A 27499-nucleotide genomic window follows, 5' to 3' on the forward strand; every position below is an offset into this window, starting at 1 on the left:
ACCGCTGTCCTAGGAAACCCTAGCTTTAGCGAATATCGACACAGGTAACATTTTTGACTTTTGTATATATGTTATTAAATGAGAAACCATTCACAAGCGAGTTGGAGCGCCATCTATGTATTGATATTGAAGTTAAGTATTTTTAATTAGCATATTACTTTATTTTATGTATTTAAGACTCTTCCGAGTTAAATTAAGTACTAGTAATCGCCTGCAGATGACTCTGCAATTTATTTTTACTTATATTTTGACCAGATCTTATTACACAACATTATTTTTGGTACGTGTATTTTGTACATACACAAATCTGGATTTCTCCCAAGGGGGAGTAGGTATATATTTTTATTAATATCCCTACAGAGATGAGGTAGAATTTATACATATACAAAAATCAAAAATGTTACCTGTGTCGATATTCGCTAATAAGCGGAATGGGGAATGTTGTAGTACGTAAAGTGGCCACTTAACCCAGCCAATGACAGGTCATAAGCCCTGTAAACGCTCGAATATCCATAATCCTGAATTTGAAAAAAAAATCTTGGTTAATCCAAAAAAGTGGTTAATTCCAAACAACATTCAGATTGGCAATACTATCAAAGTCATAGAAAAATGATATATTTCACCGTTTTTGTCCGTGGGTAACGGACAAAATCGGTGAAATATATCATTTTTCTATGACTTTGATGGTATTGCCAATCTGAATGTTGTTTGGAATTAACCACTTTTTTGGATATTTGTAATGCACTAATTTAATTCGGCGGCCTCCGTGGTGTAGTGGTTAAGACATTTGGCTCACACGTGGAAGGTTCTAGGTTCGATTCCTGGTGAGAACACAAAAATTAAATGTGATTTTTCTTAAGGCTGGGCGTACCGTGCTGTAATTCACCACTTTAATTGGGCCTCACGGCCTGTTGTGGTGCCAAAAAAAAATCGGTCTTGTAGAAAAGTCTTGGGATTAAATATAACAGTTTAAATAAAATTAAAAAAAGGAATTCTCTTCATATTTTTATGAATATGGCAATGTGTTGATCATCACTATATGACTTTCGGATTTTGAAATACCATTCTTGACATAACAAGATTCCAGCAAGTTTTGTCAAAACTTGTCTCTTCAAATTTGTCACAACAATATTCCAGCAACTTTTGATAAAAACTTGTCGCGTCAAATTTTCCTTTTCAACATTCCATCAAACTTAAATCAAGTTTGTACCAAGTTTCACTGCTATCTGGGATATTATCGACAATGTTTTGAGTATGTCCAAATCTTTGCAGACTGGAATTATTTATTAATTATTAAGAAATCGATATCTCGACAATATCATTTAACATAACATTTTTGGTATGTCATTTTACATTTGTTTATAAATTTGTATAAACCAATAGGTGTGTAGATTTTCGCGGTCACTGTTATCAATATGTATATTTTTTGGTGATCCCGTGCAAGTTGGATTCATTCCTACGTTTCGGCTTTTATTGCAGGGTAAATTGTGATTTGTAGAAAAAATATGTGTTCATGCAGTAATAATTTGTACCGTGTCACAGTCAGAACGAATCTAACTCACGGGATCACCCATGATATTATTATTATTTTCGATGAATAATTTATGCAGTGTCATTTTTGTAAAAATCACTTCAAGGGCGCTGTACAGTAAATAAATATCCCAGCACGTCTTGCAGCTACAGAGCGCATGGATGATTGAGATTCTAGTTCCTCGTTTCCAATTATGATCTATTTACATTATAACAGATAGGCGCTAAATTACAGCACGTCTTGCAGCTACAGAGAGCATGGACGGTAAGAAATCAAGCTCCCATTTACATTATGTTTTAATTTGACAATGAAGTTTAGTGCTTGGACGGCAATAAAATAAATAAAAAAAACTTGTTTTTAAAAAATAGGAGTTAGATTATAACAAGTCTTGCAGCTACTGAGTGCATGGACGATTGAAATTCTAGCCCCATTGAAAAAAATAGATATTTGATAGTTGACGACATTTACATATTGAAGCTAGATTACCAACCGTCTTGCAGCTACACAGCACAAGGACGAGTTAAATTCTAGCAACTTAAAATTATATCAATAAATTTAAAAAAAATAAACACTGAGCAGAGTAGATAATTTGTCAAGTGTTCCTGCTAAAAAGTAAACAATAAAAAAGTAAATGAATAAAGCACTGTGTCAACATTTTGGTTAACAAAGTAAAATAAAATATCCAAAGGGTAGCTTTTGTAGACTGTAGGTATCATAGTTACAGCTGGACATGTGGCTAACAGGCTGCTCGCTGATTCTTGGAAGATGGCAAATGCACATAACATATGTGCAGTTACCGAGGGATGGTGTGTATTGTTCCAATAACTTGGTGTCTATTTTGGTCTGAATTATTTCGTTTTTGATGTTAATATTAGACAAATACATGTGTGAGAGTGGATAAGGATTGATTTTTCATTTTGTATGTTATTAGAAGGTAGGTATTAATATATTACATATTTAACAAAAAACATAACTTCACTTTTAGTAGCACTGTTTTAATTTATTATGGGGGGTAGTGTTCCAGATAGTTAAATTTGAGTACTTTCGAGTCACAAATGAATACATTCTTAAACGGTTCTAATGGATTCATATACATTTTTACGATTTTTAAATAGGTAACAGGCACACTGCTGTTTGAAAGTTTCTGTTGTTCACTACTTGTCACATATTTTGGTAAAAATAAAGTGTAAAACAATACAATAATACGAATAGTCTTCGTTTTCCAATTTTTGTCCACACATTGACCACTTATAAACACTAACTCAACGTTCTACAACTTGCTTTTGAATTTTAAGTTACGATTGGAAACAGGAACTGTATTTCACGCCCAGCCGAGCATATCTTTTGGATTGTCAATGAAAGGGTAATAAATGAAACAAATTGCTACTTTAATAATATATAATCTCTTAACTGAATTATACAAAAGTTATATTAACTGTATGCAATTCCATAGGTCTTAACTGTAAGTCGCGTAAGGAATTGAGATTCTGAAGAGATTTGAGACCTGTTAGCGATGTAGCTGTTAGAGACTGGACTTTGAGGCCGGTGAATGGAGGCATCTCTCCAAGCTGACTGTTGGCAGACGAGGAGTTGGTGCAACGTGAGCCCATTCGGTGCAGCACTAACAACGCATCTCGAGATGGAAATTGGGAATACAGATTGTCAGTTGATGTTCTCAGTGTCAAAATATGAACATCTTCTGGGAAAGGTGTTTGCAACAAAAATAAGGAATCATAATTCATCTCCAATTTTTCTGAGTTATCTATTGTAAATATGTTTACTGGGTAATTGAGTTCAAGACTTAAGCGCACAGCGAAAGCACTTGGCAATTCATATGTATTTTTGGTATCAGAAAAAGAAAACCTGCGAAAATTTTCCTTTGGCATATTTGGTACCTCAAAAACAGCTCTTTTGGACACATGAAATTTTGGTACAAAAATAACAGAATTTTTGTGATGGTACAATTCCCTTTTCAATCTTGTTGGGGCAGTTTCAGGAATGAGTGATTCAGTAAGTAACCAAGATCGGAATCGTGTTTTGCGGTTATCTACCAAACCTTCTCCCATTCCTCGAGAATCATCATACAGAGTCCTTCGATCCAACATGACTTCTAGTCTTCCCGGCTCAAAGGCTGCAGCTCCTTGTGAATGTCCTGTTATGTAAGTCAATCTCCACTCTTTATCTTGGAGGAAAGCCATTGTGGTAATAGGATAATAATTACCTTCAATACCAATTTTTTCCACTTTGACACGTTTTTGAAACTGGAATCCATTTTGATCTGTATAAAACTCTGGAGGATCACCATTCTGTATTCCTGTGTTTATTCTCATGAAGAGTTCAGTTTCCCTATTTTTGGGAGGATCTTCAAAGTCCACCTCATTTTCTATATAAATAGCATCTGATAATGAACCATTATCCATATTAAAAATCTTTAATGTATGTGAGAGGAAAGGTCCATAAATAACAGTGACTTGAGTAGAAATAGGTCCAGAGGTTATGAAAACTAAATTCGTTTTAGATCCATCACCACTTTCAGATTTCCTAGAATATTCTTCCAAAATATTTTTTTCTGGAGTATTAACATCAGGCCTAAAAAGATATGCCCCAGAGTGTAATTGCGCACTTTGATATGCAGAAAATTCAATTGCACACTGTCTTATTTTGCCAGATTGTTTTTTTGTTACCATTTTTAAAAATCCACTTATTCCATCAATAAGAAGTTTCATTTTATGATTTTCCAACTGAATATCGCCTGGCAAAACACTCTTTATTTGGAATTTCTTTTTAGCAGCTGCAACTTGTTCACTGTCAGGTTTCTTCCCCTGGCCATCTCCAGTAGAATAGTGTGTTCCCTCCATCACATCATACACACAACTGTCACAGTAGATTGTTGTTGCCTCTGGACTTGCTGCTTCAGGTAAATCTACTATTTGATATGTAGCTATACTTAAACCTGGTAAATCGGCAAGAAACATTATTTCAAACTCAGTTGTTGAAATGATAACATTATTATTAGTATTCCAATTCCAAACTGGATTAATTTGGAAAATTATCTTTTCTTTCAAATGGTTCAATATTTTTACGTTAGTTGAAACCACTCGTATAGTGACGATTTCAGAACGTTTCTGCGCTAAAGAATTGAAAAGTATAATTCGCTTATCATTATCTACAAAAATTTGTAATTTTCCCGGCAACTTATCATAACTTTCCCTCACCATATCGTTCAATATAAAACTTTTGAATTGGTTATTTTGCTTAGGGCTAGTAGAATTAATAAGTAGAGATTCTAGGCAAGATTCCTGTAACTTGATCATATCTTGAAGGCTTTCAAAGAGTTTAAGACCATAGTCTCTCATTACAACAGACTTTGAAGTTCCAGTTATAGCATCATGGTGCTGGAACAGACCCAAATTCCTTCTCGCTTTTACTATAGATTCATATTTCTTTTCCAACACCCTCAAGATATTCTTATAATCATACTGACGCGCCGTGTTTAATGTGATTGTGAATAATATCTCTGCATTTCGCAGATTATGTTCTAATTCACGATCCATAATCTTTAAGAAAGGTCGCGTTGTAAAATATCCAGACCAATAAGCTGGACGACCTTCAGTGAAAATATCTGAATATACAAAAAAATCTCCTTTGAATGTGGGAAACCGATCATATCTTTCTTTGATGGCTTTAAAGTAGTCTTTTGGAGTGCCAAAGATGATTTCTGCATTGTATGTATCCTTGTTGGAGTTGATATAATCAGCCAATTTCTTGTAATTTACATACTGCTGGTCAAATTCTATTCCATGGTCATATCTGAAGTCGTCCCCCAGGGGAATTAGTGCCACGTTATGTGGTAACAGTGACCCAGTTCGGGCATACTGCTCCAAGAGTAATTCTGCTTTTGCTTTAAGATTCTTCTCTGTAATGAATTCAGCCTTGATAGAGTACTCAGTGTATTCTCCAGGAATCTTTCTAAAGTCAAAGTTGAGGCAGATATAGGGGTGGGGACCACAGGAATGCTTGATAGAGTAAATGTCAAAAGGTTGGTTATGTGTGAGGTACGCGGCAGGTGGGTGGACGGGAGAGGTCCACGGGGGTAGCCATAGAAAATCTCCCCACTGGTGTTGGGCCAGCCACTGCTTCCAGGCATAGTGTAGGCGCTGCACCACTCCGCTGTGTATTCCTGCCCCAGCTAGCAAGTACGGAACAGTGGCACCGTGCCCGAATGGGTCGATGGACCATCCTGACTCAGGCAAAACTTCCATATTGGTCTTGATCCATTGGTGCCCTGCATATTACCAATCAAACAATCAATTATAAACCTCCATGTTATTTGTAAACACTGTTTAAAATAGTGACAAATTATGTGCAAACCTTCAATGAATTGATCCAATAAGGCGTAGACATGTGTTGTCGCTTCATCCGGCATTACCCATCCTCCTGTTGTGATTTCTAAACGACCTGACTTAACAAGATTTTTCAAAGCCTGAGAACAATTGAGAAAATTCAATTTATGTAGGTTATTATTGTCTATTTACATATTAAATTATTTTGTAGGCTGTATTTTATAAAATAAATAACAGCAATTAACAATGTTATACCTTTTGTTTCATGGGATGAGCAGAATCCCACCAAGCCGAGAGGAATGATATTTCACTCCAAATAAAAGTCATATTTGGATACTGCTGTAGTTTTGCAACAATTTGATTTATAATATTTTTGGTTTCTGTTTGAAAGTACTGTTCAAAAGTGTGCAACCATCCTGGATCATTATGAGAGTGGGGAACAATTATCACCTTCAAATATAAATTGATAATATTAAGACATTTTATGGCAAATTATTCAAAGAGAAATATGTTTAATGTAAATGCTACACTAACTTTTAGGCGAGGTCTGTTAGTATCCGTCTTCTGCCGTTCATAACGTTCTTCGAAAGCATTATTCCAATACTCTTTACTTCTCATCCATTGAGGCTAGACAAACATAATAATGTATTTAATACTATATTTAAAATATCAATGAAGATACAAACATTTGTAGTTGTAAGGTAAAATAAATTCACCTGAAACTCGAAGTTAGGAAACTCCTTTAAGGAGTCAATGTCTGTTTTTTGAACATGCATAACGGAACATGTTTTCTCATTTTGAAAACCAAAATAAGTGCCATTAAACACCTCATTTGAATAGTGAATCACCTGAAATCAAAATAAATAAATATTTGAAAAATAATATTTGTAGGGACATTTGGGGTCGTATTTCTTGAAATCTATAAAAATATTGTTTTAGTGTATTGTAGTGTCTCCAGTGAAATAATTACCAATAATAATAACATGTACTTAATGGATGTTTTTCCAATTGAATTGGCATTTATGTAATCTTTTTGTGAAAATTACATAAGTTAATTTCTATTTTTTGTTGCATTAAATAGCTGAAACAATTAAATGAGATTTAATTAATTACCATGATTTAATATAATCCAAAGATTTCTCAAGAGTGTAAGACTACAGTGATTTGTATTTATAAGAGATCCCCTTTTTCAAGTTTTTTGTAGATAAAATATATTTTCATATGAAAACAGCCAGTCACTTGAAACCGGGACGCATTGCATGTACTTAGAATTGTATTGATGAACGTCTACAAATTATATGATTTTTAAGTATTTATCTTATACATTGATATAAAATTTGAAAAATTGAAATAAACTTATTATAGTTTATTTTATTTATAAACACAAAAACAAAAAAATTAGACAATTGTTTCGCCTTAGGGCATTTTCAAATGAATGTGTATATTTTAAGTAAATGCAAATCAGTATTTGATTTTGATATTAAAATTGTAATATGGAGTTCTACAAAATAAACACCAAGTAAATAAATTAAAAAAGGATATGACGTTTAAGAACTTTTTTTATATTCTTTTTTTATATTTTTATATTCCCATTTCTGCACCTGTTAGTACAATCGACGCTACAATTTTCCAGTTGTCACTTATTTTATTATTATGCAAAGGTAGAGAACTTTTACCTACAAGTAACAGTCTAGATAAATTTATGAACATTACAGGGAAAAAGGAGAACCATTTTCTGTTAACCCAGTCGGGAATAAAGCCCAGGACCTCTTGCGTTATATCCATCACTATAAATTTAGTACACGATATATGATAAATAGTCTGGAATAGATGCTAAGTAATACTGCAAGGTATTATTCCTCTTTATCTTTGTAAATAAAGCATTAAAAATAATAAACACTTAAGTTCAACAAAAAAGGTTACTTACAAAACGACGAGGTATAGATGCTTCTCTTAATAAATCATTTGAGTCACCGCCACTGTCATGAAAATGCTCTGAAATAAATATCATTGTTGAACAAAAGCAAAAATAGATTAAACGACAAATATTATTTTGCAAACATCCTTTTTAAAAAAGAAAAAAAAAGATATTAGGTGTACAACTTTGCTTCCGCCGTTTTCCTGTCAATGACTTTAACAGTAAGTAGTAGTGGAAATAAATAGATCATACACGTCATGCAATAAACTTGGGCATCTGTTAGCATAACCTCATAGAAACATTGGTCGGCCTGTGTCTGCATTACAAAGTTATTCTCGATTGAAAATGACAGTTTACGAGCCGAATTCTCGTTATTTGCGGGAGGTTTTCATTTTGTGCTTCAATACAAAGAAATCTACAGCTGAGGCTCATCGAACGCTCTCAAATACTTATGGTGAGGTCACTATTAGTGAAAGAACATGTCGTGAGTGGTTTCAATGCTTCAAGAATAGTGATTTTCTCATCAAAGACAGACATAGTCGTGGAAGAAAGATTTTGGAAGATTCATGTCAAAGTCAAGAATAATTGGCATGATCATTGGGAGTGACTCAACAAGCAATTTCAAAACGCCTAAAAACCATGGGAATGATTCAGAAGCAAGGAAATTGGGTGCCGTACGACCGTGAACGATGTTTGTTTGCTTGTGAACAATTGCTTGAAAGGCAAAGACAGAAGGGATTTCTGCATCGCATTGTGACTGGGGACGAAGAATGGGTCTATTACGATAACCCCAAGTGCAGAAAATCATTGGGATTTCCTGGCCGTGCTTCAACATCGACAGCCGAACTGAATATTCACGACTCTAAAGTCATGCTCTGTATTTAGTGGGACCAGCTCAGCGTAGTGTATTATGAGCTGTTAAAACTGAGTGAAAGAATCCCAGGCGATCCATTGTCGAACGCAATTAATGCGTTTTAGCCGAGGATTGAAAGACAAACGGCCACAATACAATGAGAGACAAGACAAAATGATTTTGCAGCATATGCTCGACCCAATGTTGCGAAAGTGGTCAAGACACACTTGGAAAGGTTGAAATGGGAAGTCCTACCCCACTCGCCGTATTCTCCAGACGTTGTTCTCTCTGACTATCACTTGTTTCAATCAATGCTGTGTTTCGACCAGCACTTCTGGTTTTATGTAGAAGTAAAAAATTGGATTGATTCATGGATCGCTTTAAAAGATGACTGTTTTTTAAACCCGGGATTTGTACGCTGCCCAAAAGATTGGAGAAAGTAGGGGCCAGCGATAGACAATACTTTGAAAAAATAAGTGTAAAATCAGGCCTCAAATTTAAAAAAAAAAACGGCAGAAGCAAAGTTGTACACCTAATAATTGAGGACTATTTTCAACAACCAACTTCTTGGAAAATCTATGATTTTTAGGATACACACATGGTGAGTTAATACTTTATATTAATAATAAAGAGTGTTTTTTGTGTATTTTTTTTTCAATATGGTCACATTGTGAAAGGTGATGGCCAATTAGGCAGCTGATGGCTGGTTTGTGTTCAGTATTGTTTGCCACTTCATCATGGATAGATTGAACGCCCGAGCAGCAAATTTACAAATTGTGGAAATTTATTTCCAAAATCAGTGTTCAGTCGATCCACTGTTTTACCGTCAAATTTTGTTCAGCAATAAGGCTCATTTTTGCCTTAATGGCTTTGTCAACAAGAACAATTATCGCATCTGGAGTGACTAATCCAGAAGCGGTCCATCAGCTACTGATGCACCCTGAAAAATACCTTGATGTGGATTTTAATACTCCTTCAAAAATAAAGAAGGCTAAAATTTCACCATCAATGGAATTCGGTACAGAGCTCAACTAATTTTTGTTGCCAAAAGTATGTGTATAAAAAAAGTATATGGTTTACAAAACATTTTGTTTCGGTCAATAGGATGGTACCACATGCCATACTGTACGCCAAACCACTGACTTATTGAAGGAAAAGTTCGATGACAATAATATTATAGAAACGGATTTGTGAGCTAGCCTCCAAGATCGTGCGATTTGACACCTCTAAACATTTATTGTGGAGGTATTCGAAGTCGTTGGTCTATGCGGACAAACTAACGATTCCTATTACTATACGTGACATACGGCCACAAATGTTGGAAAAAGTGGTGGAAAATTGGAGCTCCAGAATGCTGAACGCAAAGCAATCTCGTGGTGGCCATATGCCTGAAATCATTTTTCATCATTAACGGCAAAGAATTATCTAAAAAATATATATATATTTTGCTCATTTCCTTAATTTGTGTGTGTGTGTTTTGTAACAATTTACAATCCTCAAGCTCCTAAAAAAACACCTTTACATCAAATTAATAACCTGAAGGTGATCAATAAGAATAATGTTCAATGAAAAAAGTTTAAGACAGCAATTTGTTCTTCCTTGATAACATACATATGAAGGCAGAATTTTTTACATGTGTATATCAATATAAAATACAGAAAAAATAACAATACGAAAATGTTCCTCAATTTTATGGTAATAATTTATATGCATGCTCTATGTATCGCAGATTGATAACAATCAATAATAAACAATAGAATAGAGAATGTACAAACAGTACAACAGAATTCTCACGCAACATGCAATGATCAATGTCATTTACCAAGTCGCATGACGCCAACAGGAACAATAGCAAACGCATAATCGCATAGGAATTTATCACTAGACAGATAATTTAATTATCTTTATTAATTTTGAGATCTATGAATGCACAAGTTTAAAACTTATCAAATTATTGTGTGTAGTCTGTTCATTATTACAAAAAATTTCAAATAAACTAACCAGCCGCGTGATACTCGACGGAGAATGGGTTTTTTCACACATATCATCTTTATCTAAACGGCATGGTAAAATTATAGTGAATTGACATTTATTAGATTCGTTAGTATCTATTTAAATTTGATAATATTTTTATAAAACTCCATAGTTTTTAATAAGTACTCTGTCTCGGTAAGTATCTAATTAAAAAAAAAAATATTGGTGTTCTTATGATCAACCCAAATACTAAAATTTTGGTGATCATTTTCAACAAATTGTAAATAACTCACTATTAGAAAATGGAAATCAAGTTGGGGTAGAGTGAGGTTCGAACCTTGGACCTCTGATCCGTTAGTCCACAACACTAGCCACGGGACTACAACCGATTCAAATAATATAGTAAAACTTAATAAAAGAGATTAAAATGATAGTTTTATCAAAATCATTAGTTAAATTTAGCGAGTACTCTCGGGTAAAATTTCTGCACAAGGAAATCGACTGGAGATTAATAGGTCTCATGGTGTTCTGGTTATTGCGTTTGCCAGGCATTAAATAAATAAATGATTGTAAAACAATATATATCGATCCACCGTATTGTATTTTATCATGCCGTGGTGTGAAATGGGCCAATCATGCGATATCACGCAGTGAGATCCTGGTCCAGTCTCCGTTAATGTTCGATAAAGAGTATGTATCGGAATGTCAAATGTAACTTTATTCACAAATCCTTATTTGCAAAATAAAAATTGAAACAAACTGCATATTTCAGGTCATAACTACTATAATCACCATATTCACAATATACTATATAATATACATCATATACTGCTGTATTCATGAACCAACTTCGAAGTGCACTCACCTATACCTAGAATAAATAGGTAAAGTAATTAGTTTGAGCAAATATTTGACATTTTTAATACAAATTCTGTTTATCAATTGAGACGCAGTCTCACTCAGTATTTTTTTAGAAAAGTAATAGATTGATTTTTTAGTATTTAACATTGTTTTTAAATTTTTTTTTATAAATAATGTTGCTCTCATTTAAAAAAACAAAATATTACAGCAATTACAAACCACTTTATTTTTATTTTATTTACCGTATTTTGCAGACAATAAGACGCCCTTAAGAGTATCTCCAGGGTATGCTTGGCTACAACAGTTTAGAGACCAGAAGGAATGTGTATTTGCTACTCATTTTTATCGATTGTTGCACGGTATGGTCGATAATCCTGAGATTATGATGAGAATTGGTTTGCATGTTCCTGACGATTACCTAAGACAGCATCAGCATAGATTGTTTCATATTCCAATATACAGGACCAACCTTCCGATGGTTACGCCTGTTGGAAGGGCTACCGCTATGCTGAACAACATGGCTCTGGATGTTGATCTGTTTCATGTATCCGAAGGGGTTTTCCGGAGCAGGATTCTCCTACTACTTTGACAAGAGTCTCTTTCGTGAATTTTTTTATTTTTATAGTATATACATCTTGAATTTTAGTTTGTAATGTATATGTTATTTTTAAATTATTGAATTGATTTGAATTAGTTAAGTACTTTATTACATTGTGTGATACCATGACAAATACATTTTAAAACAATTATGATGAGATTATTGTTCGATAAAATAAACAGACAATATTATTAGTTACATTCGCTTTTGTAAAATAATGTTTCGATACTTTGTTATAATAATAAACAGTAAAATTATTGTGCAGTTTCAATAATTATAACGGTGGGTTTATTATAATCAAATTTAAGTTAATATTATAAAGCAAGATGATTTATATTTGAGGCACTAACTTTGTGATTGTCATGTTAAACAATGAGGAAGTTCAGAAGTTTTTCTTTTGGGGTCAGTTGACCCACCATAAAACAGAAATCTATTACAGGTCTCTTATCACTGGTTGATTTGGAAGAACTAGTGATGTAGAATATAGAAAAGAACTGGTGATAGTGGTGAAAAATATTTAATTTTTATTTTTCATACACTTTCGAGAAACTTCGCCGTACAATTGAATGCTCTAATGTGTGTAAGAATTCATTTTTGTATCTTATTTCCTGCAGGACTGAATTTCCTCATTCATAACACAGGTAAGCAATACAACTTTCATATCATTATATGAGCTTTCCAAAATATTGAAGATTTCGGTAAATTAAAAATATTTTCAAATATAGCAAAATATGGCATTTTTTTTGAAACGTTTTCATTTTAACATATTTAAGTGAGAAAAAAAATGTTGTGGGAAAGTGAGTATTAAAAGTTTCGGGAATGAGGTTAGTTATCTACATAACATTTTAAATTTGTATTAAAGTAAGTACCTATGCCCATCATGAACATTGAAAAACATATCCATAATAAAAATCTAAAGTACACATACCCAGTTTTAAATACTCAAATTCAACTAAGTTTTTTTTTTTCATGTTATTTTCTAAATCAAAATAGGTAATTTGTATAGGTTATTCAGTTCAGGGTATGAGACACGGAGAATCAGGAATCACAGATATGTGAGCATTGTGTTCTAACAATAAAGACAAATCTAATAAAGCATGGCTATTCTCAATTGAATCATAGAGTTACAAAAACCGCTTTAGACAATTTTGAAAATAGTTTTGGATATATTGTAAAATTATATTAATTTATATTTTAAAAAGGGAATAGGGAAGTTTAAGCATTTACAGGGCTCATAGCCTTTCATTGATTGGTCATTTTAAACACGAAAACATTCACTATTCGGTTAATGATTGAATATCGATATTAGTTTTATATAATGATTTTGATAAGATTATTAATAAAAACTCCTTGTTTCGCCTGAGTAGACTGAAGATGCCTACTTAGCGCTCGTTGCTTAAATTAAATAAATTAAAACGTAAACTTAACTAAAGAAATTTTATAAATTATCTTATAAAAATCATCAACTGCGGAGGTTTATCAAAAAATAGCCACAAAAACATACATATTATTAATTTTATCTGTGTTCATTTTGATAAAATGAAAGTGTTGACACCTTTATTTATGTAAGTATGATCTTTCGTAATTATTTCATCTACTAGATAATTCCTAAAATATTAGTTAATATTGATAAAACCCAGTACTTCCAGTTTACCAGCATTTGGGCATAATTAAAAGCGGCTTTTGTAACTGTTTGACTCAATTACTTTATGGTTGACTGAATTGTTACAAATACTATTGAATAAACAGGTATAAAACCAAAATAAATCTTTGCACTATTTTCATGGGAATCTACTACCTATGATATTATGGGACGTTGCTATAAAATAATGAATAATTATTACTATGAATTATAAAAAATAGTACAGGTTGTCCCAAACCCAAGTGAACTTAAAAATATTATTATTAATTGAATAACAATTCACTTTATGAGATTACATTATAAATGATTGAAAACTTTGTTATTAATGTTATACATATAAATTTATTATATTATTAAAAATAATAATAATTTTTATTCAAGTTTGATTGGGCCAGTAGTGCAATACCCAATCAGTCCTATAACCAGTGCACAGTATAAATAAATCAGAAAAAAGATAAAGAACTAAAACGATTAGAATAGGTAATCTAAATAAAATAGAATGTCACTTAAGTGTCCTGCTCAAATGCTGCCACAACCTCGATTCCCAGCAGTGTTCCACTAATTAGCTGATTATGATATTTAGGCTTTTCTCCAGCCTTCTTTTGAGGCCTGCTATTCAGTGTCGCAGCAGTCCATCTTGGTAAGGAAGTTCAGCAGCAGCAAACATCCCACTAGCGCTACAATGTCGGGAAAGTTTGTGTGGGGCAGCTCTATAACCATAGTTTTAGCACACTTTCATGTACTTAACACTGTTGATTGTATTTACACCACAGCCCACTGGTGTATTTCTGCGTGCATAGCACCTAAAACAAGCTGTTCTTCACCTGCACAGAACATCGATAGAATCTTTGTGTTAGCATATTACCTCGTTTACAATAAACTCGATATTTTTGCCTAGTAACAGAATCATCCACATGGTTTTCATCAAGAACACGGCCTAGATATTTCAATGATTTTACTCATTCTTTACAGTCGATGAAGAGTGGTGGCATAAGTAAATTTTGGATAAGCATTTTGCACCATTCCGTACAGTTCATCACCCCCAGCAGCCTTAGGATAATACATGCGTTTTCATAGTTTTCGCTATACTCAGTGCTCTGGGTTAGCTTTGGAGAACCTTTATTCATCGTGCAATGGTGATTTTTCTACATTACCCCTATCGCTTAGTTGCCAGTTGTATTGTCAATAGATAAGAGTACTGATGCTTTAAGTTTATTAATTTGTCTTCAGAAAGTTTGAAAATCTGCCGTAAGGAAGCTTTTAACTAGGTAGGCTTCTATTTGCTTACAATTTACCCGAACTAGTAGCAAATTTCCATATTCTTCAGACCGCCAAATACAAATTGGTCCACTGCTCGGTTTTGCCTCCTCTATCCACTTTAGGAAAGTATAACGAGCTTTATTATGCCATCCACGTATGTCAGAATTTCATCAGGGAACATTGAACTTTTGGAGCGTTCCTATCGCTTTTCTCCAAATACATCTTGCAATATCTGGGAATAATTATTGACAGAAATCTACAATCAGAGGTTAATGTAGATTTATTTAGTAAAAATATTTGTTTGGCCAAGTATTTTTTTAAAGAAGGAAATAATTGTTATTCTATATTTTTTTCCTCGTATTTCTTAATTTAGCCATTTATAGTAGAAAGTATTTTTTTTAAATTCGTTCCCGCAAAAGTGTATTAAATACATAAATACATCCACCTCTATTGTTGGGTGTTTTCTTAGAATTGCTGACCGTTATTCTCTTTATACCTGTGCACGTATATCTTAAAGTAAATACGATAACCCAATTCCATTTTAATTATGCATTAAAATAAAAAATTCTTTGTTTCTTAAAAATCTCTATGTGCTTAAATAGAAATAGGATTTTATAATAGGAACATTGAAAACGAGTCAATCCTTTACTGAATCTATGTACGATTTTATTTCGAAAATAAAAACATTAAATTTTTTTTTATGTAAAAACTCGATAAATAACAAGCACGGAATTTAAATTTCGAAAGTATAAGTATTGAAATGATTAGGGTTATCCGATTTCATTCGGAGTTAAAAATGATTCATTTGCCAGGTAAATATCTGTACGACCCTCGGTGCAACGTGAAACAGTGTGTGTTCAAAAATTGCAATTGTATGCGTAGAATCTATAGATACAACAGACACGGAGAACATTATTTTTGAGAAGCAAATATGAATGTCTAGGTATTACTGGTGTCATTGAATGGTTAAAGTGATCACGTTATACATTGTGTGTCATTCACATTTTAGCCTATTTTCGAACATCCATATTTCATTAACAGATAGAAGAATTGAAGAAATATGGATGTTAAAACATAGGTAGAATGGTGTATGCTACACAATGTGCAAAGTAGCCACATATTTATTTTTTAAAATTTCTGATATAATTTAACAATATTCAAAGTTTGTCCAAATACTTGTAGATATAGGCAAGTTCAAACATAGGCAAAATGGTGAATGTTACACAGTGTATAAGTGGCATTTTAAACCAGCCAATGACACATCATAAGCCCTGTAAATACTAAGACTTCCAAATTTATTTCTCTAAAATGTTCTTTATCTCTGTTGCAATATGTAGACATAATTTATTTAATTAAAAAAATATATTGTTGTGTCCTCACTTGGGTGACCAGTGCCGAAGACACTACAGTATATTTGGTATGCAAATGGACCTATTATTATTATTGCTTTTAGAGACTACTATCCAAATTAATGAGAAAAACACTTGATGCGATGAGGCTCATTTATACATACATAATATGCAATATGTTTACTCCATTGCTTATTGTTGCCATTTAGATTATGAAAATATTTTTGGAAGAGAGAAATTGTCTTATTTTGCTTTCCTTTAATGCGTTTTAAACATCAAAAATAAAACCCTTTAGAGTGTGGAAAAATTAAAAATCATTGCTCTAAATTTAGGTTACTAAATAAGTTTCTCTAAAATTATTACAATTAAAAGCTAGTTTTGTACATAATTTTATTAAAAGTAAAAAATTTTACTATTCATGAATTTTTTTATTTTATATTTATTAAATCAAACAAAGAAATATTTCTTTGTACTCCCAGGGCTAGTGTTTTGAACGCTTTTGCGAGCATAGAAAATTCTTTTTTAGCGCATGTTTACCTACTAAATACAGGCTGAAAAAGTGCTCTCCACGCTTGCAAAAGCGTTCAGAATACCACCCCAAGGGTTATAACAAACTCATTTCGGGACAAACATATAGTTACATAAAGGTATAACAGTAATAACATACATAAAACCGAAATAACAAATTATGGATACAATATATTAAAATAATAGCAAACATAATAATCAACATTTACATGTAGAAAAATATATCAGAGGTAAAAAAAACACTTAAAATAAAATTTCGCCTTCCTCATACCGCCTCAGGTAGCATTTTTTGAGATTACAAATGTTATTTTTATTATCAAAGAGTTATGATTTTCTTCTGTTCACTTTTTAACACAATTCTTCAATATTTTAATATAATTCGGTTTATTCATACCCCAATGGTTATTTTCACATCAGGGAACATAATAAAAATAATACCATATTGTTTAAAAATATTTAAGGAAATGCCATAAGAAAGCAAAACAGTTTTAAATAGTAAAAAATAATTACCTTTATATAGAGCTGGGCGTAGTTTGGACGGCAATCCAGAGTAAAGCAGAAGAATAATGATGACTATCGCGCCGGCTACGATCCATTTTGACCTTACCAAAAACATCATTGCATTCTTTAAGCCTAATACCATTAGCTACCCTTTACCGATAGGATATAATAAATGAAGAGTTTAAGTGCCACCACGTGTGTGTGGTTTAAAAAGCACCAAGTGTAAATAAGCTTAACAAACTTAATGTAATGAGGAATGTAAAATTTACATTAAATAAAATAATATCATGAGACACAGTCATAAGATACTTAATAAGTTGTGTTATACTTAAGAATTGTCAATAAATAATAACCTAAATCTTAAAAGTATGAGTTTGTTAATAAAATAGCTGTCACTTTTCCGTGTACTGTAATCAACTACTAGAGTTTCTGGTATAGTAAATCTCCACCTGTGGAACATTTTCTGCTTACATTTCGAATTTATTTCAAATACACAAATTCATAAACGACATTTTATTTGAGAGAGCCTTTTAAAGAGAAGTTTGTTATTTTTAATAATTTAATTTGTTCGGGAAATAAAGCTTTTTCTTATGGATAACTTAAACAGAGGCCATGATGTATTATTCTGAAAAAGAAAAAAACATTTTTAAATTTATTTTCACATGCAATAAAGTCCGTAAAGATACACACATTTGAGAACAACTGATAATTTGAACTTATGACCTGTTATATAAATTGTGCATGATAAGGATTTTTTTAAACAACATTGTTTGGATAATAAAATAATGATGCTTTTTACAATTAATGTTACAAATAACAAATACACTATCGCATAAGCAAAAAATCCCATTTCATACAATAGATATGAAATTTTTTTAAAAGTACTAATATTAAAACATAAATGTTTGTTAATAAAAATGATTATTCGTATTTTATTTTTATTTATTGAAAATGTTTTATGACAAGATATATTTTTTTTAAATAAATACACATAGTGCAAAAATTACAAAAGAAAATACCATACCAAAAAAGAGACAACCTCTTGTGCTTGGTGTGGGATTCATGATAACTAAAGCACAATTGAAATGTTATTAAATAAATAAAGATTTTATAATACAACATTTATAAATATATTATATATGCATATAACATGGTGATAAGACTGATAAATAAAGTAAAGTTTTGAGTCGCTAAAATATCACTGCTTAAACTCAAAAGGACCAAAAATTTAAATTTGACTTTTTTCAGTAGACCCCGATAAAAGTTTTAAACATGAATGAGCTTTTGTCTTTTTTAATGTTTTTAACGTCATTAGGTGCATTTTTTAAAATTGTATCTATCTAATTATCGAGTTTCATGTGAACTACCACCCAAAGAGCGGCGGTGATGGGGATTTTGCTCTGAAGTTAGCCACCAGAACACAAAGATCAAAAGGGCTGTTGCGGGATTTGGGTCATTTATAATGCAAAATCCACAGGAGTCTTTTCTTTTAGAAAAATATGACCGATTTAAATCTCATTTTTGCAATAAAGCAAAATTTCGGGGTTTTTAATTTATTTATCAACGGACATTGTCAATGTTAACAATTTAGGGGGTTTAAATATTACAATAAAAGAATAGCTAAAAACATTCAAAAACAGAAAAGAAGCATTGACAGACATATTACAATTATTATTTGGTGTTATTCTTGTACATATATTTTTGTTGTCTATTGTTTGTATCTATATTGTTATTCTTTTCTGTTTGTGTTGTTCTTATGTTTATTGTAAATTAATGTAACTTGTTTTTGGCCGATGTTATCATGTTTTGGTAGAAGGCCCTAATAAAGGAAAAAAAGGGACATCAAGACAATATCAATTTGTGGCCTTTTTAAAATAATTTAAAAAATATAAATTAAATATTTAAATAATGTGCTAAAAAAGAACAATTAATTAAGGTGATTGGCAAATAAATATTTTTGAAATTCAGCTTGAATTTAGTATGGTCCTTGATAATTTTTAGTATGAGAGGTAAGTTGTTAATTCAAGAAGTTAATCAAGAAGGTAATTCCTTGATATATCGTTGCACCGGCAATGACTGCTAATACTTTTAAAATTGTTAATGAGTTTAATAAAGGAATATAATAATGATTATATTTGGCTAATTTGTACAGCGCCATTCTTGTGAAAAATTACCTCAAAGGGGCTTTACAATTTTATACATATGCATATATTCTAACTAAGCTAAAATTACATATTATATTTTCAGAATTTAAAATTTATTTCAGAATTTAGAAAGAAGTGAGATTTCAATTCAGATCTGAACTGACTGCGACTGTCAATGTTTCATAGGTGTGAAGGCAATTGGTTCCAGACAGAGGGGCCGGCAATGGCAAAAGCACGATCTTCAAAACTAGTGTTTTGGCAGTGCCGGATTTCTAGTTAGTATTAAGCTATTTAGTCGTAAATGTGAAAACCTGTTTCAAAATGGAAAAATCGATATCCAAAATCGAAAGAAAAAAGACTGCCACAAATTATTGTAATCTGTCAAAAGTATATTCTTATTTTTTTATTTATGCTTCATTAAGTTAGTTCATAACATCTTAAGAACTAATATAAACTTAGATTAACATTACAATTTTTTTCAAAATGTCTCAATAACATATTATATTGCCTGAACTGTTACGTGGTCATAGATCTCTATTTTAACAAGTCTCTTGAGATAAGTATTCATTATGATACCCAAAACTCCTTCCAAAAAATTGGAAACATTCATATTGACGAAAAATCAATACATTTTAAGAAATGTAGTATTCACTAAATTATTTCATGTGTAATATTTTAACAAATCATACTAAAAATGTGATACTTATGCCTAAATAAATAATAAATCTAGGTTATGTGAAGGATATTTGAGTAAAACATTTACATTGATTGTAGGATAAGATGTGTCTTCTGTTTTCATCTAGATTCTAGATATTAAAAAAAAAAAACACCCAAAAGTAGACAACCAGACTCCATTGAATTTTCAATATATAATATATACCTACCTATATACCTAAATACATATATACCATTATATACGACGTTAATTGAAACTGAATACGTCTAACAACATCTGTGAAAAACTCTTTATATACGCAATGAACTACTTTTTAAAGGCGTCTTGTTAATATAAGTTAAGCGAAAGGTAAATAAGAAAAATACATGCAATTTTTTAAAAACATTTTCATACGTTTCGTTACAATTAAATCAATCAACATATTATAGATCTTTATCCGCGATCAACATTTGAGTACACAACAATATACGTAGAGAATCTTAAATCGAAGAAAATTAATTACATTAAAAGAGCAAAGGCGACTAACCTTTCGAGAAATTTTAATACAGTACGTATTTTTTCCGTAACGATTAGCATACTAAATTATAAATTAAACATTCATTGTAATAAATTAAAACGTACCCATAATATTTCTAGAATACTATGACGTGTATTCGACTCCGGTCTGGAGATCCAGAACTCTGAATTAGGACCACAGATTACAGATATCTTTAGATAGGAAACTATGGTACTATATCTAAGCACTTTGGGCGTCGATCGCAGCGTTCTCTAGTGTGGCATACAAGAAGCTTTGACGATGGCGCGTAAATTCAAATCACTACGTTGCATCGTATATTGATATTTATTGTACAATATCAATACAAAATTGCTTAATTAAATACAAGTATTAGCACGCAATTTAATTTTTCTGTCCTGTATTTAAAAAAACAATTTTATATTGATATTGCACATTAAATTTATTATGGAATAGGAATACATAAATAAAAATTTAAAAAAACATTTTTAATAGTTTTATTTTACTGTTAAAATAAATCCCTCGATTCTATTAGATGCGTCAGAAAGAATCGAGAAAGAAAACTGACACTCGTAAAATAATATTATATACATGTGTGGTTAGTATATTGGATTATCAAAAATAACAAAATTGTGCAGCATTGTGATCAGCATTGGATCCCTGCTATTCCTGGATGAAAAATATTTTCTTCGTGAAGATTAAGAGACATGGCATCAGCAATCACCATTCTGAAACAAAAGAATATTATTAATGGTGGATAATTTATTTTATTTCACATTGACATTTCTAGGCTGCTGCTTAGGAATAAAACAGGAAGGAAGCATTTATAAGGTTACTAAAGAATAAAATGAAGTGCTAATATGCTAATATTGGATTATCAAAAATAACAATTGAGTATTATTTAAAAATTGTGCAGCATTGTGATCAGTATTGGATCCCTTCTATTCCTGGATGAAAAATATTTTCTTCCTGCACATTAAGATCCATGGCATCAACAATCACCATTCTGAAACAAAAGAACATTATTAATGGTGGATAATTTATTTTATTTCACATTGACATTTCTAGGCTGCTGCTTAGGAATAAAGCAGGAAGGAAGCACTTATAAGCTTATTAAGTAATGAAATGAAGTGCTAATATGGTAGGTAAGAAGAAAAGGGTATGCATGTATCTACTCTATTGTCTGCGCTTCTTATTCTTAAGTCTTTTATTATAACACTTTCTAGCTTGTAATTTGAGAGGATCAACAATGCAAGACTCTAATTTTTTTCGCCCAGTTAATAGAAAGTTAATTTGTTTAAACCAAGAAAAAATATATAATTGCAATACTAAGTTAACAATAAAATCAAAAAGGTGGCCTCTATGTGCTGGACAAGATAAACATGCTGAATTTAATTTAGATAGTACTATTTCCTTCAAACTCGACATAACATGAAACTTATGGCAAATAGTCGGTAAATTATTTTTGCAGTGATTGACAATGGTATTAAAAACTTTATAGATTTTGATTGTTGGGTGGATTAAAGTATTTGGACCACATGCCCTAGAAGTTATTAAACTATGCCCCGGTAACTGTGTTTCAGATTTAAGATCCAGTCTACATTCACAACAAGATCCAAATTTAGATAAAGCCCGTTTTGCCACATAACCAGCTATATATTTACAAACCGCAACATATTGACTACTTTTCTGTCTTGAAGAACTTGTTGGTAAGGAGTGATCATCAACATGAAATTGTTCCTGTACTTCGATGTCCGATGTTAAAAAAAGTTTTAATGAATCTAAAATTTCACCGTCATCATTTTCACAATTTGCTCCAATGGAGTGAGTATGAGATAAGTTTGATATGAGAAGCGACTTAAAAGCATCTATAAAATTTGAACTAGAGGGGTTTATGTTACGTGCACCCTGACTTCTTACCATGCCAAAAAAGTTTTCAATGGGGTCTTGGTTAAGGTTACGTGGAAGCACAAAAGTAAATTTATAACATGTAAGTAATTTATTACTCAAATATGATATTGCTTCCAAAGTTGTAATCCAGTTACGCACTGTAGGTGGTACTGATATTTTTTGGTTTTTGGAATCTACAAATTTTACTGATTTTAAGATGGAAATAGCTTCCTGCCAAAATTTCCAGTGGGGAGATGTTAATCTGACTCCACAACGGTATTTACAAATAATACTATTAGCATTGAGAGAACTGCCATTTAAACTGTCGAAAAGTTTATTTATAAATAAGATAAGATCAGCAGTCTGTGATGCCCCATTGTCAATATCATCCACAGTATCTGCCAAAGATTTCATGGTAGTTCCTACTGTCCTGCTGAATACCTGAGCAGCAACCTTGACCTTCATTTTTCTTAGTTTGTCGGGGAAAATATGACTATCGGTTAATTTGTGCATTTGGAAAAAGTCTTCCCCTCTTGCTTGATCGTATGTGTATGATTGTACAATATGGGACCACTTTGCTATTTTTGATACAGAATTTTGAACAAAATGTACATCTTTTACTAGCATATTATTTCTAAATCCCTTCAAAAGATGTGGCACATCAAACATTTGTACAATTTCATGGCCTTCAATTTCAAACCCGTGAACTCTACATTCAGTACCACCCCGAAGGTACAATTCACGGGTTTCCTGTTTCAGGATATTTATTGCACCAACATTTGAGCTACCTTGGTCACAAATTATTGAAACTAATTCCAAATTGCTACGAAAGATATTTGAGATTATTGATTTTAAGATAACAACCAAATCTGAAGATTTAATGGGTCCTCCTGTAAAAACAAATGCTAATGGTTGTTTCCATTTATTATATAAACCCTGTAGCATAAAAACACAAACGTGATCAGCAAAAGCTGGAGTACGTTTTCCTTCACCCAAGTCTTGGAATCCCTCAATAAAATCTTTATGTTTTTTGTACATTAAATTCTGACTAATTGACATCTCGTCAAACATCAAAGAGCATATTCGAGCTTTAGCAGAAAGATTTTGGGCGACCTCTTCCAAATGTTTATATGCAAATTGGTACCAGGATTAAATGGGATTTTATTTAGCATTGTCATCAATGTTTTTCTGGATGGTAAGGAAAATATGCTTGAAATATATTTATAACTTTTATAGCCCTGCTTCATTAATGACAATGCAAAAACCTTATCGTTAGTTGTATATCTACGGCCCTGTTTTGTCCGTTTCTGAAGCCTCAATTGAGACTTAAAAAAACGGTATGTGATTTTATTTAATTTATTTTTAAAGGATACATGGCGCTCTTTGTTTAATTTGAGTTCCATCTTTCTAATCTTCATCTCCATGTTTCTTCTAGCCTTTTTAAACTGCAAACATTTCTTGTAAAGCTTCCTTTTCCTGGGTGTTAAATTTTGAGATTGGGTTTCATTTACATCCTTCAAGATGTGGTCATATTTTCGTCCTGTAATATAATATTTCATAATGATGCATTAAGGGTCCCAACATCATAATATAATGAATGCCTAACTATTATTGCAAAGAATGATAAAATGTAAAGGGATGCTGTTTGGAAATAAGCAAAAAGAAATACTAGCAGTTGGTTCTAGCAGAAATACTAGCAGTTTGTTAATGAAAGTTCTTGGTTGAAGTTCATTGTATTTTATATCTTTAATAAATTTGAGTAGTATTAGGGTAATTCAACGGATACTAACGTCATAATTGAGTCTTTTTCAATGTGTTTTATCTATATAATGTAAAAAAATATTTATTCTGTATATCTTCTTTAGTTTTTTATTGGCTTTTTTCACTCCTAACTGAGGTGTTCTAGCCAGTGTCAAGTTTGAGATTAACTTATTTAAATATTTACACATGTGTTAGTACTATACATACAAGTTAGCATGTTAGTATTTAATATTACATACATTTTACATAATATAAAACTTATTTACAACTTAATACCATTTATAGCTACATATTTACATAAATTTTTTAATATATTATTATTGGGTGGGAACAAAAGAGTTTAAATAGTAATAGGGAATGGGACGCTGATTTTGGAGAGGTCAGATAGGAACTCAGGATAACATTATATATATTGTGAAGACGACGACTCCCAAAGATTGTACAAATTGCACACTAATGCATCTGTATTCTGTATATCACTGTACATTGAACAACGATTAAGGAAAAATTTCATAAAAACAATAATTCAATTAGGTAATTTTTTTGATTCCCGATAATAAATAATATAAAAATTGCACCACAGCAGGACAAGAGGGCCCATTACAGTGATCAATTACAGAAAAATCATATTATAATTTTGTGTTCTCTCCGGGAATCGAACCCGGAACCTTCCGTGCGTAATTCAAGCGTCTTAACCACTTAATGTTTTTTAACACCTCATGAAGTTTTAATGACGAAAAATTTATGTCGCATTTTCATGGAAACATCCGTTAGCATTATTCATAAACTGCATGAACATGATAGAAACAAAGTATCTGTGGATATTATGTAGAACGAAATCTCTCTGTCCAAGAACCAAGAGAAAATGCATTATTGAATACATGTCATTTGATACTAACTTTTTGGTGTACTCTGCTGAGGTGCACTCGGACCAGAAATATGCAGTGGGCCTGATATGTCATCAGCGTTGATATCTAAAAACATTATTAATTAGTAATATGTGACAATGTGTCAATGAGTCGGACAAGTAACTGTATGTATACATTTTAAGTTCTTTGAAAACACAAACAGCTTTAATATGCCGATTTGCTGGAGAAAATTATGGGTCAGAAATTTGTTTCAACTGAGAGGGTCACTTTCATGGTCATGTCATACGATATATATGTGCTATAAACTTTTTAATAATTAAAAAAGGAACGGCCCACGCTCAGACGATGTAGTCTTGGTCGATCACAAAAACGGCATTTCTCAATTTGCAGAAAATGTATAAAATTAATAGAAAAATGTAAAGATTAAACAACCATAGTGACATTACACATCCCTGTTTCACGCCTTTTGAGATCGCAAACCAAGATGTAAATCTCCCATTAACTCTTACACACGCTGAACTCTCCTGAATTTATATGTATTGTTTATTATTTTTTTCTTTTTAACAAAGAAACAAAGATGTTTCTCTTTTTCTTATATATAAATATGTATGTTTGTAAATTTTTATTACAAAAATAAAAAAAATATTACTACAAACCAGAAATAGGTTGGATGAAAGTCGTACCACTGCAACTGGCAACGCCTTCCGGGAGTGCACAGGGGTGTTCTTCAGTAACAGCTATGCCTACTGTAATTCACAATAAAAATAAAATGAACATCATACCAGATAACATAATGCAAGAACTTCAGGAAAAACCTTGAAAGATCGAGTAAGGCTTGAACGAATACAATTGAAAACACACCATGCCACGACCATAACGACAATATAATAAATGAGATTGTACATGTCTGAAAGAAGGGGTGTAAGGAAATGTGAAAATTATAGAAATACATACCCGAACTCTGTTCACCAAGTAAATAATGAAAACTATTTTCTTTGGATGGTGACTTGTTAAACCCTGTAAAAATAATACAAATTACCAACACCACATTGCAAAAGCACATCCCTAAAATTGTATACACACCATGCCACCCTGGTAATTGTTTGTAAATAATGACCAAATAAAAATGTCGGAAGTTGCAGGAAAAGGCACTACGCCAACTTTGTAGATACATAATAACCCGATTAACCAACTGTAAGACAAATCACAAACACCACATTCCAAAAGCAGACTTGCAATTGTATAGACACAAGACAGATAAACAAGGTGCAATTACAGTGGAAAGCCAACCTGAGTCGTACATATATTTTTCTTGCAGAAATACTAATAACTTTCATTGTAAAATGGGTCCAGATTAATAAAAGTATGCTTTCCCTATGAGTTGTAAAGATTGTCAATAAAAATTTGCAGGGCAGACAAACAGGACAAATAAACGTGCAACATGAGACAAATTCTTGAAATAATTATGTATGAAATATCATGCAATTTACCTGGCAATCCAATGGTAGGCACAGAGCACAATAAAAGCTGGATGTCATTGTATTGGCTAAAGTTGAATGCGTTGAAGTGTTTAATGCACACAAAACAAAGTCGATTAATTTCGTCATCTGATAAATTCATAAATTTGGGACTTTGAACACGATTGATCCATTCTTTAAATAAATGTGGATATCGTTTCGGAAAACGATGTAGTTTTTTCGTAGAATTACAATTCGGTACGCAACAACTCGGCATTTCGAAGAAAAAAGTGTAAAAACACAGAGAGCAGTGTGACAGCGATTTCGAATGGAAACGGATAAATTGGCGGTTCGTCTAGAAGGACGCCGGCCGGCACGGCGTGGCTGGGCACACGCCGCCGACAGTTGCGCCACAAACTGTATTGATTTACTAGCAAGTGGCTTGTGCGGCATCGGAAGAATGACTAGAAAGTCTTGTATTGGCTGAAAACTGCCTGATTAGGACTAATATAAGTAATCAAGCGGCAGAAACGCAGCCATTTTGACAGTGAAAAATGAGAGAAAACAGAGAAGCAAAGTGAAGAAAACGAAATCTACACACATTATATTGTTTTCTATGGTATCACAACGTCAAAATATTAAGCGGGGTTAGAAGGTTAACATTCAAGTCAGTGGGTATGCGATTCTCTAACAAAAAAGCGTTTCAATAATTTATTTCATAAATTCAAACAAAAAATTAATTTGTGCTGAAGGGGAAGTTCAGTCCAGCGGGATATTGAGTATGAAAAGTGATTTTTTACGCTGGGTTAAAATTAAAGTGAGTATTTGAT

General features: G+C 32.1%; 2 protein-coding genes across 5 annotated transcripts; both read right to left on the reverse strand.

Annotated features, from left to right (window-relative positions):
- Nucleotides 1–2917: 2917 nt before the first annotated feature.
- On the reverse strand, nt 2918–27230 carry alpha-Man-IIb (alpha-Mannosidase class II b). 2 transcript variants are annotated; one of them, XM_088229023.1, is made up of 9 exons: nt 27164–27230; nt 20800–20858; nt 17368–17983; nt 7802–7869; nt 6591–6722; nt 6409–6501; nt 6130–6324; nt 5903–6014; nt 2918–5816 (listed from the first exon to the last, which is right to left on the reverse strand). In XM_088229023.1, the coding sequence occupies exons 3-9, from the start codon at nt 17498–17500 to the stop codon at nt 2947–2949; spliced, it is 3603 nt and encodes a 1200-aa protein (XP_088085149.1). In that variant the 5' UTR covers nt 17501–17983; nt 20800–20858; nt 27164–27230; the 3' UTR covers nt 2918–2946. The 2 variants fall into 2 exon arrangements, with proteins under 2 accessions (XP_088085149.1, XP_088085150.1); XM_088229024.1 differs by lacking the exon at nt 27164–27230 and having other exon boundaries at nt 20800–20868.
- Nucleotides 21174–27171, reverse strand: LOC148280032 (uncharacterized). 3 transcript variants are annotated; one of them, XM_088229026.1, is made up of 6 exons: nt 26703–27170; nt 26167–26229; nt 25869–25958; nt 25243–25317; nt 23956–24122; nt 21174–21698 (listed from the first exon to the last, which is right to left on the reverse strand). In XM_088229026.1, exons 1-6 carry the CDS (start codon nt 26944–26946, stop codon nt 21684–21686), a joined length of 654 nt encoding a protein of 217 aa, XP_088085152.1. In that variant the 5' UTR covers nt 26947–27170; the 3' UTR covers nt 21174–21683. The 3 variants fall into 3 exon arrangements, 1 of the variants encoding a protein (XP_088085152.1); XR_015822722.1 differs by lacking the exon at nt 26167–26229 and having other exon boundaries at nt 26703–27171; XR_015822721.1 differs by lacking the exons at nt 21174–21698; nt 26167–26229 and having other exon boundaries at nt 23047–24122.
- Nucleotides 27231–27499: the final 269 nt, after the last annotated feature.

This window comes from Micrasema longulum, unplaced genomic scaffold (assembly GCF_059751315.1).
Source record: "Micrasema longulum isolate JH-2025_06_02 unplaced genomic scaffold, ASM5975131v1 h1tg000629l, whole genome shotgun sequence".
Lineage (NCBI taxonomy): Eukaryota > Metazoa > Arthropoda > Insecta > Trichoptera > Brachycentridae > Micrasema > Micrasema longulum.

Coding starts and splice junctions, on each gene's coding strand:
- alpha-Man-IIb (XM_088229023.1), bottom strand. CDS start 17,500: ATGGTATTAGGCTTAAAGAATGCAATGATGTTTTTGGTAAGGTCAAAA. Junction 7,870..17,367: donor ACGCCCAGCTCTATATAAAG/GTAATTATTTTT, acceptor TATTTATTTCAG/AGCATTTTCATGACAGTGGC. Junction 5,817..5,902: donor ATTGGATCAATTCATTGAAG/GTTTGCACATAA, acceptor GGTAATATGCAG/GGCACCAATGGATCAAGACC.
- LOC148280032 (XM_088229026.1), bottom strand. CDS start 26,946: ATGCCGAGTTGTTGCGTACCGAATTGTAATTCTACGAAAAAACTACAT. Junction 25,318..25,868: donor TTTCATCCAACCTATTTCTG/GTTTGTAGTAAT, acceptor TAATGTTTTTAG/ATATCAACGCTGATGACATA. Junction 24,123..25,242: donor TCAGCAGAGTACACCAAAAA/GTTAGTATCAAA, acceptor ATTATATTACAG/GACGAAAATATGACCACATC.